The sequence below is a fragment of the Chionomys nivalis genome, chromosome 11 (assembly GCF_950005125.1).
Source record: "Chionomys nivalis chromosome 11, mChiNiv1.1, whole genome shotgun sequence".
Taxonomy (NCBI): domain Eukaryota; kingdom Metazoa; phylum Chordata; class Mammalia; order Rodentia; family Cricetidae; genus Chionomys; species Chionomys nivalis.
Window position 1 is genome coordinate 19,354,982 of NC_080096.1, and position 13,273 is coordinate 19,368,254.

Consider the following 13,273-nt stretch of genomic DNA (forward strand, 5'->3'; position numbering starts at 1 on the left):
ATGCAGGCATGTCCCACCCAGTTCTATACACCAAGACAGGTGAAATGAACACTTGCACATTCCCAGGGTGCTCAGGGCACCTAGGGATCACACACCCAAGCAACACCTTACTTGTGCATTACCTGTCAGGCACACAGAAATCACTTGATCCTAGACAGGGTCTCAGGTAGCCCAAGCTGGCCTTGAACTCATTATGCAGCCAAGGATGACATCCAACTTCGGATCCTCGCCGGGCGGTGGTGGCGCACGCCTTTAATCCCAGCACTTGGGAGGCAGAGGCAGGTGAATCTCTGTGAGTTCGAGACCAGCCTGGTCTACAAGAGCTAGTTCCAGGACAGGCTCCAAAACCACAGAGAAACCCTGTCTCGAAAAAAACAAAAACAAAAACAACTTCGGATCCTCTTGCCTCTATCTACCAGGGCTGGAACTGCAGGCATGGATCGCCAACCCTGGCTTAATATGCTGCTAGGGATTGGTACTCAAGGAGTGGTACAATCTAGGCAAGCACTTTACCTGAGCGCAAGTGCTCGGATTCCCTGCAGCTGGAATTACAGGTATTTGCGAGCTGCCCAACCCGGGTGCCAGGAATCAAACTCTGGTCCTCTGCAAGAGTAGCAAATGCTCTTACCTGCTGAGCCGTCCTTCCAGCCCACAGACACTATTTACATATGGAAACTCATACAGAGGGCCAGAGGCCACAGCAAAGCCTTGGGTTCAATCCCCATTTGAAAAAAGAAAAGCCGGACATTGTGACACAGTGGCTTATATCTAGAATTTTAACACTTAGGAGGCTGAGGCAGGGGGATCACCAGTAGGTTGAGGCCAGCCTGGGCCATAGTGTGAGACTCTGCATCAAAATAAATAATAAATCTCCACGTAAACACAACTAATCACAGCCATGTGTAATGTGTGCAAGCTTATATGCACTACCTATAGGCACGCATAAACTAACTCAGGGGAGGGCGAACACTGATATTCCAGGCCTGTGTGCACATGTCACTCATGTGTGCATATTTTGATGACCAAGCAAGCAGCCATGGGCTAGGGAGAGGCGCCCTAGCTTGCTTCCTGCCTTTGCATAAAAGCAAGGCAGAGGTTTACCCTGTGCAGTAGGAAACGGAATCCACACAGATTCCAACTCCCAGCCTCCCTGCTGAATGCCTAAGCGGAGAACTTCCTTTGGGCTTCCCCTAAGTCTTCAGATAGCCATAGGGACCCAGTCAATATTTTCTGGGGGTGAGGTGGGGTGGGGAGAACAAAGCTTCCGGCTTTACCCCTCAGCACCAATCTCCTTAGCTCTGGGCCCCAGCTTACAAGGTGCTGTGTTCTCTGGAGCAAGTTACTATTTCAGCATCTGATGCCAGTTTGCTGTGTGACCCTGGGCAAGTTGCTACGCCTTTCTGTGCTTTCCACATCTGTGCAATAGGAATCAAAGCTTTCAGTGGGCAGTCCTTTCAAGTCCCTCCAGAGAAGCCCACCGAATCCTGCACGGATGTGCTCTACTCAGGCACATATCTGGGAGCGTTAACGTTTTGCAGAGACGGTGAAACACCATAGTGGAGCTGCCGTACCCAATACCGGGCTCAACCCCTTGCTGAACAGAGGAAGTGCAGGCCCAGACAGAAAACAGGGAGCTTTGAGCTCTGCTTGGTCAGCAAGGAAGTCCGCACCTCTGTGCCTCCTGTGAGCATGAGTGCAGCTCCCTAGGGTAGGGCGGGGGTGGCTGCTTGCCTGAGTGGGAGAGCATGGACCTCCTGTCACACAGGACTGCAATCCGACTGACTTCTCGGGATGTTCAGGCCCTTTGTGTCTTTAGGCTTCAGGAGCCTCCTCTGGTGCTCCCCCAACCCCCGGCCTTAGGGGTGGGCAGAAATTGTTCTTGACCCCCCCCCCATAATCTAGGTGGGAACTGGTTGCCAATCCCCCCACCCCAGCAGAACTTCAGGAAATGGTGCCAGGTTGCCCGGGTGGAAAGGTGGCCAGGAGGGGGCAGTGAACAACTGGCCCAGGCAGCCAGCCAGTACCGTGACTCTGGAGGACTGCTAGATGTGCCTGCAATTATGCCAGCTCCTGAGCTGGCTGGGTGCTGACTTGTGTCCTTGTTTTGCACAAGAGCAGAGCTCTGCACACAATGTGCACGGGTTCCTGGGTCTGAATTGTGTGCCACTCATGGAAAATGTGTGTAAATGAACACACGCACGTGTGAACAGGGCAGGGTACGCCCACATGGAGCCCATACCTGGGGAACCCGTGTTGTTCCTAAGTAGCCAAGGGCACAGGCTACTTCCCCTCCAAAGGTCGAAGACCGCTGGGCCCTCAGTCAAGCTTGCTTGACTTCAAAGAGCAAAAATAACCCTCACCTGTTATTGCACCTGTAAAACCCGAGCATGGGAGGAGTGGGTGAGACAGATCAGAGATGAGACCTTAGCCACGGGCACTCCCCGGCCTGCTACTAGCTGGCCATCGTAAAGCGGTGTAAATTGCATGGCAGGCAGGTGTAGACAACTCACTTCACCTCTCTCGTCAAACGGGTGACTCTTTAAAGATCAAAACTAAGCACATGCCGCCGATAGCAGGTAGTGGGCGCTCAGTAAATGCCCATTTTCCCTAGGATGAACAGTCCAGGAGGTAAAACGATTCGCACAGGGTCAGAGCTTCCGAGTGGTAGCAGCAGAGCCGGCATCCAGGCGCGGGCCTCCAGCTTCCCAGAACACTCCTTCCCTCCCTGTCTCTCCAAGGGCGGCTCCGACACCATTTTGTCTTCTGCCAGGGCAGGCGTCTGGCTGCCTGTCAGTCACCAGCTCTAGCAGCCAAGTGCTGACTAAACACAGGCCGCACGGGAGGGGAGCGAGGGGCTCCGCGCCCCCTCCCCGGCACCCCACCTCCAGCGATGAGCTCAGAGCGGCTGGCGCAGCACTTGCTGACAATTCAAAACTTCTGCCCCCTCTCCCGGGACGCCCGTGGGTGACTCTCTGTGAACAGCAGGCGTGGTGACCCACTGTGCCACCGACCCTTCTCCCTCTCATCTCCCCGGGGCCACCCCGCTGTGTCTGCTGGGCCTGGAACTGGGTGTCTGTTCATAAATTAGCCCAAGGGACAGTAACCCACAGCAGCTGTGCTCCAAACAACCCTTGCTTCCTGGGTAGGTCATTTTGGGGGGTCAGAATGCAAACTCAGCCCCCTCATTCTTCCTCAGGCAAGCAAGGGAGGGGGCATGGAGCAGTCTAAACCTTTTTTTTTTTTAATTGGATTCCATTGTATACCGTGCTATTTAAGGTAAGTTGCTCGGGTCTGTGAGGCAGACAAGATGCCCGCCAGATGTTGGGAGACAGCATCAGCATTCAGTGTGTGCACCTCTCCTGCCTGGTGCACAGAGCTGTGGGCAGCCAGCTCTGAAGCTGTCCTCACAGAAGGGCCCTGTGTCCACAAACCAACTGGAAGCCTCCTGCCCGTGAAGCCCACCCATGCCAGAGCCTCACAGAGCTCCCTCACCCACCTGCGGCCCTCAGGGCTGCCTCTTCTGATCCCTCTTTCCCATGAAACACACACAAACATATAGCAGAGGTGACTGAGTGGCTATGAAGAATTTATCAAATTATTGAAAATGCTGACATTTAAACTATTCATGTGCATACATAGAAGTTACATGGAACTTTCAGGTCACTGGAGCACAAACATGGCTCACACAATGAGCCCAACAGAAGCAAATGAAACCAGACTTGGAAAAAAACCTGGTTGTCCTGGCCAGGCATGACAGGCCTACAATTCCTGCATGCAGGAGGTTGAGGCAAGAGGATCAGGAGTTCAAGGCCAGTTTCAGCTACTTAGCAAGCCCAAGGCCAGCCTGATCTACCTGAAACATTGTCATACACATCCTTTTTTTTTTTTTTTTTTTTTTTGGTGGCTGTTCTTTTTGTTTGTTTAGAGACAGGGCTTCCCTGTGTAACAATAGTCCTGGCTGTTCTGGAATTCGCTCTGTAGACCACACTGGGCTTGAATTCACAGGCCTGCCTGCCTCTGCCTCCCAAGTGCTGGGATGAAAGGCGTGCACCCAGTGCACGGCTTGTGGATGCTCTTCCACCACTGTGACGGTGGCTTTATTCCACCACTCAGATCCCCTTCCCTACCTTTAGGGGAAAGGGGTCTATTTTCAGACAGTATCCCCACTATATATTAGTTCACAAAATCTTGATGTGGGAAACACACCCAAGAACCTATTGGAGTATGTCCTTATAAATATATTTATATCAGAGAAAACAAGGCACTTTGGGAGCATGACAGCTTTCTCTCCTATGTGTACATTGTTCTAGGCAGAAAGTAAAATTGGTTAGTTTCTCAAGTGAATTAACTGAGCAAAGTTCAGTAACAAAACTGTTCCCAGCCTTCGCTGAGGCCCTATTAAAGTGGACATGGCAGGAAGCACAGAAGGCACTTCCTGAGCGACACCTGGTCCCAGGTCGGATGGGCACTGGCCAAGCTCGAAGCTTGCTGCCCCAAGAGGGCTGACGTGTCTCCTGAATTGGAGCGCCTGGCCCTGGCAACTGCCTCCCTCCCCAGGCCCTGGGGTCAAGTAAGGGGCTGCAGCAGGAGGTAGTCCTAGCGCAGAGCAGGGACACGGTGGGAATGCTTAAGCAGGGTCACCAAAGCCACAGAGACCTCAATCTGTCCAAGCTGGCGCTGCACAGTCGGAGCATCGGCGCCACGGGAAGAGATTTCACATTAGCCCTGACAGCACTGCCTCAGCTCTGCGGTGACATTGGCCAGGGTCGTTTCTGAGGGCGCTCGAGCTTCCACTGGAGGAGCGCCGGAGCTTGGGCCAGCTGCTCTGAGCCTCCAAGGGATCCCCTCCCTGCCGGAATGAAATCATCTCAGGACCAAGGCAGCAAAGCCACAAGTCACTTCTGACACTACCGATTGCAAGCTGGGCCCCTGGGCCCCAGGAATGGGGGCAGGCCCCCTGGGCCAGGCAGACCAGGAAGGGAGGTGGCTCCCTGGCTTCAGCACTGAGTCCTTATGGGACACTGCTTTATATGCTTACCAGCCGCAGCCCAGCCTAAATAATCACCAAACTGTATTCCACAATTGCAGGATTCCATGAACACACCTATTTGCAATGGGTCCTTTCTTATTTGAAAGGGCTCTGGGCTTAAAGAAGCATGTTTTAATTTTCTGTAGACATACGCCTAAGTAGAGCCTAGAGGGCTTCTCAGCTGACTGGGTCCCCAGCCCCCCAAGCTGAGGAGGCTCCGCAAGGCCGGCTGCTACAAAGCGCAGAGCTTGGCTGCATGGATTTTAATGAGAGCGTCAGGCAGAGCTGTGCTGTTGCTCTCCGGGACTTGCAGATCATTACCAAACCAGCTGTAGGATGAGAACACAGCACATCGAAACCCTAGGAGGTCACTGAGCTAATGATCTAATCCTACCTTCCGCAGACAGGGCCCCTCCCCATCTCCTCCCGCCCCCAGTCTTTCCTGGTGGACTCTGTCCATTCCAGAAGCCAGGCCAATACCGCCCCTTCAAGGTCGGAACAGAACCATACTGAGTGGCTCTGGCTCCCCTTTCCCGGAGAGCAGGGGGAGGGAGTAATTTAGTCAAAACCATTAGGCACAGACCCTGCTCTGGCCGGGCCCCAGGACTTCTATCTGGAAGGACCACTGCCCTCCCCTGCCTCCCCGGCCCCTGCTGGGCTGCAGCGGGGTCAACAGCCATTTTAAGGTTCTGATGGAAACCCCTTTCAGCTTCTAAGACACAGGGTGGGAAACATGCACAGCATGGAGTGCCAAGCCCTGTGCCAGACACTGGCTGGGGGAGGGGACAGGGATGGACAGGGCACCCTGGAGGAGCCACAGCAGGGGGCCTGCTGGCACCTGCAGGCTCACCACCTCAGAGTTCAAGAAAGGAGGCAGAGGGGAGGTCCTCAGCAAGTGCAGGCGGCAATGCCTGTGATTGCACTCTCCTCAAGCCAGAGGGGTTTATGAGGGCTTTGGCAATTACTACAACCATTTGCTGTGCTGGGTAGAGACAGATCCTGTTTCTCTTTGTTTCAGGCTCTGAAGCCAGAGAAGGTGATTTCAGCACAAGAGCCACACAACAGTTGGAGCAGAGAGAAGAAAGCTTGCTTTTGGCCAGAGCTGTCCAGTGTTTTCCTGAATAACAGCACCTGTGTATTAGTTCTGGGAAGGGGGGTATACGGGGCGTCAACATCACCATGCAGTGAGGCGGGAGGCAGGAAGAAGACCCCTGTTCTCCTGCCTTTCAGCCTTCATGGCTGCCAAGCCCCCCCCAAGCAGGTACCTGCTGCGGCTGCCAGCCTGAGGGACTGAAGTTTCTACAGCTGGCAGAACCTATGCTTAAACTGGGGAAACAAAAGGGGAAGGGAGCGGCAGCACCTGCTAAGGCTGGCCGCCCCACTCCTCTCTACTCTGGTTCCCCAGCACAGCTCCTATGCCACACGACTGGCTGGAGATAGAAGGGGGAAATAAACGGTTACAAGAGAGGCTGTGAGTGTCAAAGTTGTACTAGTGGGGCTGGCACAGACTGTGAGCCCTGCATTCGGGAGGTCTGGAGTAGAATGGAGCCAGGGCTGCTTTGCCCACACTCCAGCAGGTGCTCATTATTTGGTCCCAGAAAACACAGGTGACTTGGAAACAGGAAGCCTGGGCTCTGCTCTATCACTATCTGTGTGACCTTGAGAGGGCAGGAGCCAAGGTATTCCAGCCTCTCCCAGTCCTGCGGTGCTCCCGACGGTCGGCAGAGGCCCAGGCCCGTGTCAGGGTTAGTTTGGTCATGAGTACCAGAGGTTAGAACTGGGCAGTGCAGTCTAAAGGCACATGGGGTGAGGAAGGGGCATGCAAAGGACACCTGAACACCACGCTCACCAAGGAGCATGGGAGGAAGGCAGCAGCCCAGCCTCCAGGAAGGCATCACTTCTGGGCAAAGGAGCGAGACATTCTTTAGGGGCCTGATGCCTTCTGGAACAAAGGCATCCAGACAAGGCTGAACAGAAGCAGCCCTACCTGCTTCAGAGGGCTGAGTGTGGGGCGGGGGAGGGGTGACAGTCTAGTTGCCAGGGCATGTGGCCTGCCCTATACTCTCAGGTATAGAAAAGGGACCAGGTGTGTCCACACAGGCCGCACCTATTGCTTTAAGACCAGGAGGCGGCATTATCTGAAGTAGCCAGGTGGAAGGGTTCTGAGGAAGGCCATGGGGTAAAAGGGTTCTTAGGAGAAGGCACTATCTCCAATTGAAACCCAACCAAAGGGATCTGTTGTAGGATTTTCCTTCCTTTCAATAGTTAATAGTCACTTGAGGAGAAGAGGGGTCAGCTCAGCTATGGACCCTCAGGAGTCCACAGCCAAGCAAGAGGGGAAGGCGTACATAGGGACTTGGAGGAAGCACTTGGCTAGATCTTTGGTTGCTCCAGGGAAGGCTTTGGCCCTTGCAATTCTCTGTCCTCCTTTGCTCCCCCATGAGACTGTTATGACATCAAGAAGGCAGGTAGGAAGGACAGAAAAAGGAATGTGGGCAGCAGGCAGAAAGTTAATCCGACCAGTCGTCTTCATCAAATTCAGAGGAATCGTCTTCCGAGTCGCTGTACTCAACAGCAATCCGACGTGACAGGATGGTGGCCACATCATTGCCCACCACATCACGCTTCTCTTGTTCCCGTTGCTCTTCAACCTTTCGAAGCTGAAAGCCTGGTGGGAGACGGAGCAGAGTTAAAAACCACAGCCCTAGCCTAGAAATCCTCATGAATGAGTCTGAGTAAGGCCCAGTGATCAGGACTGTAAAGAACAGAAAGAAGGAAAGACAGGGTTCAGGAAATCCACACCCTGGCTGCGGACATGTTCCTTTTCTCACCAGGCTTCTGAAGGTGGACGACCACCCTACCCCGTCAGGCAAATGTTCTGACTGCTCAAAGTCCCTAGCTACAGCAGGGCTCAGAGGGCCACCAACAGGACAAACCACACCAAACCCTTGGGACCAACTCCGGCCTCAAAGAGAAGGAGAAAGAGGAAGAAGGACATAGACAGTGGGGCAGAGAAGACGGCTGCAGCTGACTGGCTGAAAAGTCGCCCACAGTGACAGTGATTCATTTTCTTCTGGGGATCTTCCCCCAAGAAAAGGCATGTACGTAAACACACTCAACATGCTCATTTCAAGGAATCCCAGAGTCCCAGCTTAAAAATAATTCACGTTCAACAAATGTAGGAAGAACTCTCAATCTCACTATCTTAGGGAAGCCCCACCCCCACCTCCAAGGTCCCAATCGCTCAGCTGTTCAGGAAAGATCCTGTACCCTATCCAGCTTCAGAAAGGGTGCGCGTCCTCAGACCCACCACCGGGATTTACCTTGGCGGATGGCGGAAAGCAGGTCACTACGTGCATCGCTCACAGCAGGCAAAGAGGACTTGGGCTTGGTGGCATCGGAAAGAGGTGGTGGTGGTGGTGCAGCAGGCTGGGCATCAGCACCACTAAAGGGGAGAGGTGGGGGCCCTGGAGGGGGAGGGGGAGGGGGAGGGGGAGGAGCACCTCCAGCTGGTTGGGACAAGGGAGGTGGTGGCATTGGGTAGTCAGTTGCTGGTGGGGGGGGAGGTGGCGGAGGGGCAGCGAAATCAGGGTGAGGTGGAAAAGATGGAGGTGATGGTGGCGGAGGGGTCCCAGGAGACCCAAATCCTATAGGTGGTAGTGGAGGCGGCACACCCATTGGAGGTGGAGGTGGAGGAGCAGGTGGTGGAGAAAAGCCAGGTTTGGGGCCTGGTGGAGAGCTCAGAGGAGGAGCTGGGGGTGGATGGCTTGGGCTGACCACGCTGGTTCTTTTGGGTCCAGCCAAGACAGATCCTCTTTGGTTGTCTGCAGGGTAGCTAAAAGGCCAAGGAGACAAGACTCACCATCATTCTCACAACGCCAACCTGCCCAGAGGCAGGCCTATCTATAAACTCAGGCCCTCCTTAGCTGACTCATTTCACTGTGGCTCAAACAGAGGGAAAGGAACAGCACTGTGGGGAAAGAACTTTCTAGAAACTGAAGCAGACTATCAGAGGGCTGCCCTGGCAGGTAGGGCCAACGGATATCTCTTAGGTCCCTTTAGCCTTAGCTTTCCAGGAGATGGCCCCATTCTGAACCCTCTTAGAGAGAGGGGCCCATGGGTGGTTGCCAGTTTACGCCTAGAGCTAGACCTAAATACATACAGGAAAGAGCTAGAACAAAAATTCAAAGCTGGGCGGTGGGAGTGCACATCTTTAATCCATGCACTTGGGGGACAGAGAATCTGAATTCAAGGCCAGCCTGGACTGCAGAATGAGTTCCAGGACAGCCAGGACTACACAGCGAAACCTTGTCTAGAAAAACAAAAACAAACAAAAACCAAACAAACAACCAACCGGGCGGGCGATGGTGGCGCACGCCTTTAATCCCAGCACTTGGGAGGCAGAGGCAGGCGGATCTCTGTGAGTTCGAGACCAGCCTGGTCTACAGAGCTAGTTCCAGGACAGGCTCCAAAGCCACAGAGAAACCCTGTCTCGAAAAACCAAAAAAAAAAAAAAAAAAAAAAAACCAAACAAACAAAAAAATTCAAGCCCTATCCGTCTACTGGGTTCTGTTTCTTAGGCTCTGAATACTCACTGGATTTGGTGGATGCAAAAATCTATTTGAAGCTGGCCAAATGGAGGTAGGATATTATGTAGTCCAGGCTGGCCTAGAACACACGACAATCTTCTGTCTTGGCCTTCCATGTGCTAAAATTATGGGTTTTGTTTATTTGGAACAGTGTCTCACTATGTATGTTATCTCTGGCTGGCCTAAAACTTGCTATGTAGACCAGGTTGGCCTCAAATTGAAAGAGATCTCCGCCTCCTGAATGCTGGGATTAAAGCACATACCACCACCACACTACCAGGAATGCTGACTCAAGCCCTTAATCCTAGAGACAGGTGAATCTCTGTCCTTTGAGTTTGAGGCCAGCCAGGTCTACAGAGCAGGTTCCAGGACAGCCAGAGCTGTTACCCAGAGAACCCCTGTCTCAGGGGGAAAAAAAAAACACCAAAAACCCAGAAAGAAAATTATGCCTTTGGAGGGAGAAGACTTGGGTTTTAGCAATGTGAGGGCCCAGAACGGGGAAAGAGGAAGAGGCCAGCACTGTTTGAGGTCGCCATCTGATCCTTCACATATCCAGCCACAAATTAAGCAGAATCCAGGGAAAAAAATAGCACCTTTGCAGACCTAGTTCTCAGGCATAGGGAAGAAAAAGAACTAAGAGAACAGAGGAGCCTAAAGGACCCTCAGACCCGTCTAGCCACATGGGCAATCCTTTGTGAGACACCAGCAAACAAATAAGTGAAGGAACAGACCGCAAGTCGCTTGGTCGTGTCTCCCTTTCCAGTGTGCTGTTCCCCTTCCCCTGCGATATGTAGTCCAGGCTAGCCTTGAATTCTGCTGGGCTGACAGAAGTGAGATAAAGGTCTATTAGGTCCCCCATCCTGCTATTTCATCAAAGTTGATGAGTGTGGGTGGTGGCACGCCTTTACTCCTAGCACTTGGGAGGCAGAAGCAGGAAGATCTTTTTGCTACTTTGAGGCCAGCCTGGTCTATAAAATGAGTTCCAGAACAACAGGGCTACACAGAGAAACCTTGTCTTGAAATAATAAAGAAAAAGAAAAAAGAAAAAAAGTCATCACTCCTGTCCGTGAGGTAACAACAACACTGCTAACAGTTGACAAATGATATTCCTATTATCTTACACACGCTTGCCTCAAGTCACCTTAGTGGTCCTGGCCTAGACTCTGAACTCTTTACTTTGTTCTTGAGTGTTCTACTATCCAGGATGGACGCAGAGGTTCTGCCATTTACCTGAATTCTGCTGGTGGGGGAGGCAAGTTGTCTTCAGAGAAGGAAGGAGAAGGTGAGGAGGTGGAGTCTGATTGTGGTGGTGGTGGGTAGCTCCCTGTATCCACATTTTCAACAGAGCCAATGCTGCCATTCTGGTAGACCAAGGTGGATGAGTATCTGATAACATAACCAATGTCAGAGTGGTCGTTTAGAGTCTATTTCCATCCAAAGCATCAAACACAGTAACCCTCTTTTTTTTTTTTTTTTAAGATTTATTATGTATACAGTGTTTTTTTGTTTTTTTGTTTTGTTTTGCCTGCACACCAGAAGAGGGCACCAGATCTCATTACAGATGGTTGTGAGCCACCATGTGATTGTTGGGAATTGAACTCATGACCTCTGGAAGAGCAGTCAGTCAGTGCTCTTAACCACTGAGCCGCCAGGCGGTGGTGGCGCACGCCTTTAATCCCAGCACTTAGGAGGCAGAGGCAGGCGGATCTCTGTGAGTTCGAGACCAGCCTGGTCTACAAGAGCTAGTTCCAGGACAGGCTCCAAAACCACAGAGAAACCCTGTCTCGAAAAACAAAACAAAACAAAACAAAACAAAACAAAAAAACCACTGAGCCATCTCTCCAGTCCCAGGCTCTCTCTTTTCTTACTAAAAGATACCACATAAATACATTTAACACAAAAGTTACTAAGGGAGGAGCCAGGCAGTGGTGGCGCATGCACATGCCTTTTTCTACAGAGCGAGTTCCAGGACAGAGAAACCCTGTCTCAAACAAACAAACAAAAAAAACCCAATAACACAACAACAACAAAAAGTTATTAGGGAGGAACAAAATAAGGAGATTCTCCATGTATTTCTTGTTACACCAAAATCATATTTTAGGCTAGGTGTGGCAGCCTTTAGGTCCAGCACTGGGGAGGCAAAGACAGGTGATCTCTGTGATTATGAGGCCAGCGCGGTAGACACACCAAGTTCCACGCCAGCCAGGATCACAAATGAGACTTTGTCTCTCTATTTCGCTATCTCTCTATGTGTACATACATGTACATGCATACATACATATATATGTGTGTATATGTATATAAATATATAAGATAGATAGATAGATAGATAGATAGATAGATAGATAGATAGATAGATGATAGATCAAACCCAGCAGTTCTTTTAAATGCTCTCCCAAATATTAGGTACAGCTAAACCTGAATCCCAAAACCTTAAGGCAAAGAATGAAGCCAAATTCTAGAGGTTAGCTGCAAACATGTGACTGGCATGCAGCCTGATTTTGAAGTAGGCAAGTCCATGGAGTGTTCAAAGGCTAAGGACGCATTTGATTGCAAAATCAAATCAAAGATGAATGCAGGTTGCCATGTGGTAGCACATGACGAGTGGCTGCTTACGCAGGGTGCTAGAGCTAGCTGCATGAAAATCCGTTTCTCTGAGTGCTGGGCCCTGGGCGAGTTGGCTCTGGACAAACATCAAAACCTCATACAAGAGCCGGGCGGTGGTGGCGCATGCCTTTAATCCCAGCACTTGGGAGGCAGAGGCAGGCGGATCTCTATGAGTTCGAGACCAGCCTGGTCTACAAGAGCTAGTTAGTTCCAGGACAGGCTCCAAAACCACAGAGAAACCCTGTCTCGAAAAACCAAAAAAAAAAAAAAAAAAAAAACAATAAAAACTTCATACAAGCATGGACACACCAAGCAAGAAGCCGGCGTATTAGCATAAGTACACTGGACACCAGCTAGCAAAGCTGGCAACTCTGCCTCCTCTTCCTCTCCTCTCTAGCACTGCTGAGCTCTACAGAGCTTATCCAACAGGTCCCAGGAAGAGTTGTAGGGATGTAATTAAGGTAGACAATGCTCTACTGCGAAAACCCCCAAACCTGGGCACATTTCTTTGACAACTTCACCCACAAGCATGTTCTTACAGAGCGGCCAAACAGCCAATTCTAAACCTCCTGGATAACAGGAAAATGGGGGCGGGGAGAGCACTCCTAGTCCTTACTACCTAAGTCTCAAAAGGAAACATTTTTTTGTTTTGTTCTTTGAGACAGTTTCTTTGTCACAGCCCTGGCTGTCCTGGAACTAGCTCCGTACACCAGATTGGGAGACACACATTTTTGACAGTTGGCATTATGGCCTCAGAGTCAGTAATCCTGTGCTGCGTGACTGTCAGAATGGGGTGGGACTGGGGAACAAAACGGCCTGTTACTGGGTAGTGAGATCAGTGAAGGCACCCATAGTACTGGTTTCCTCCCACTGTCGTCATCGTGCTTATAAAACAAATCTCTGAATCCAGGAAGAATAAGTGTCACAGTGTCAAGATTTTTAAAAGTCGCCGGGCGGTGGTGGCGCACGCCTTTAATCCCAGCACTCGGGAGGCAGAGGCAGGCGGATCTCTGTGAGTTCGAGACCAGCCTGGTCTACAAGAGCTAGT

At 51.5% G+C, this 13,273-nt stretch overlaps 1 protein-coding gene across 2 annotated transcripts in view; it reads right to left on the reverse strand.

Annotated features, from left to right (window-relative positions):
* Positions 1 to 3,572: 3,572 nt before the first annotated feature.
* Wasf2 (WASP family member 2) overlaps positions 3,573 to 13,273 on the reverse strand; it is an 88,649-nt gene continuing 78,948 nt past the window's right edge. For both annotated transcript variants that reach the window (XM_057784740.1, XM_057784739.1), the window contains exons 7-9: positions 10,849 to 11,004; positions 8,353 to 8,864; positions 3,573 to 7,697 (exon numbers count right to left, since the gene is read on the reverse strand). In XM_057784740.1, coding sequence (XP_057640723.1) covers positions 7,540 to 7,697; positions 8,353 to 8,864; positions 10,849 to 11,004 — 826 coding nt within the window. In that variant the 3' untranslated portion in view covers positions 3,573 to 7,539. The remainder of the gene's footprint in view (positions 7,698 to 8,352; positions 8,865 to 10,848; positions 11,005 to 13,273) is intronic.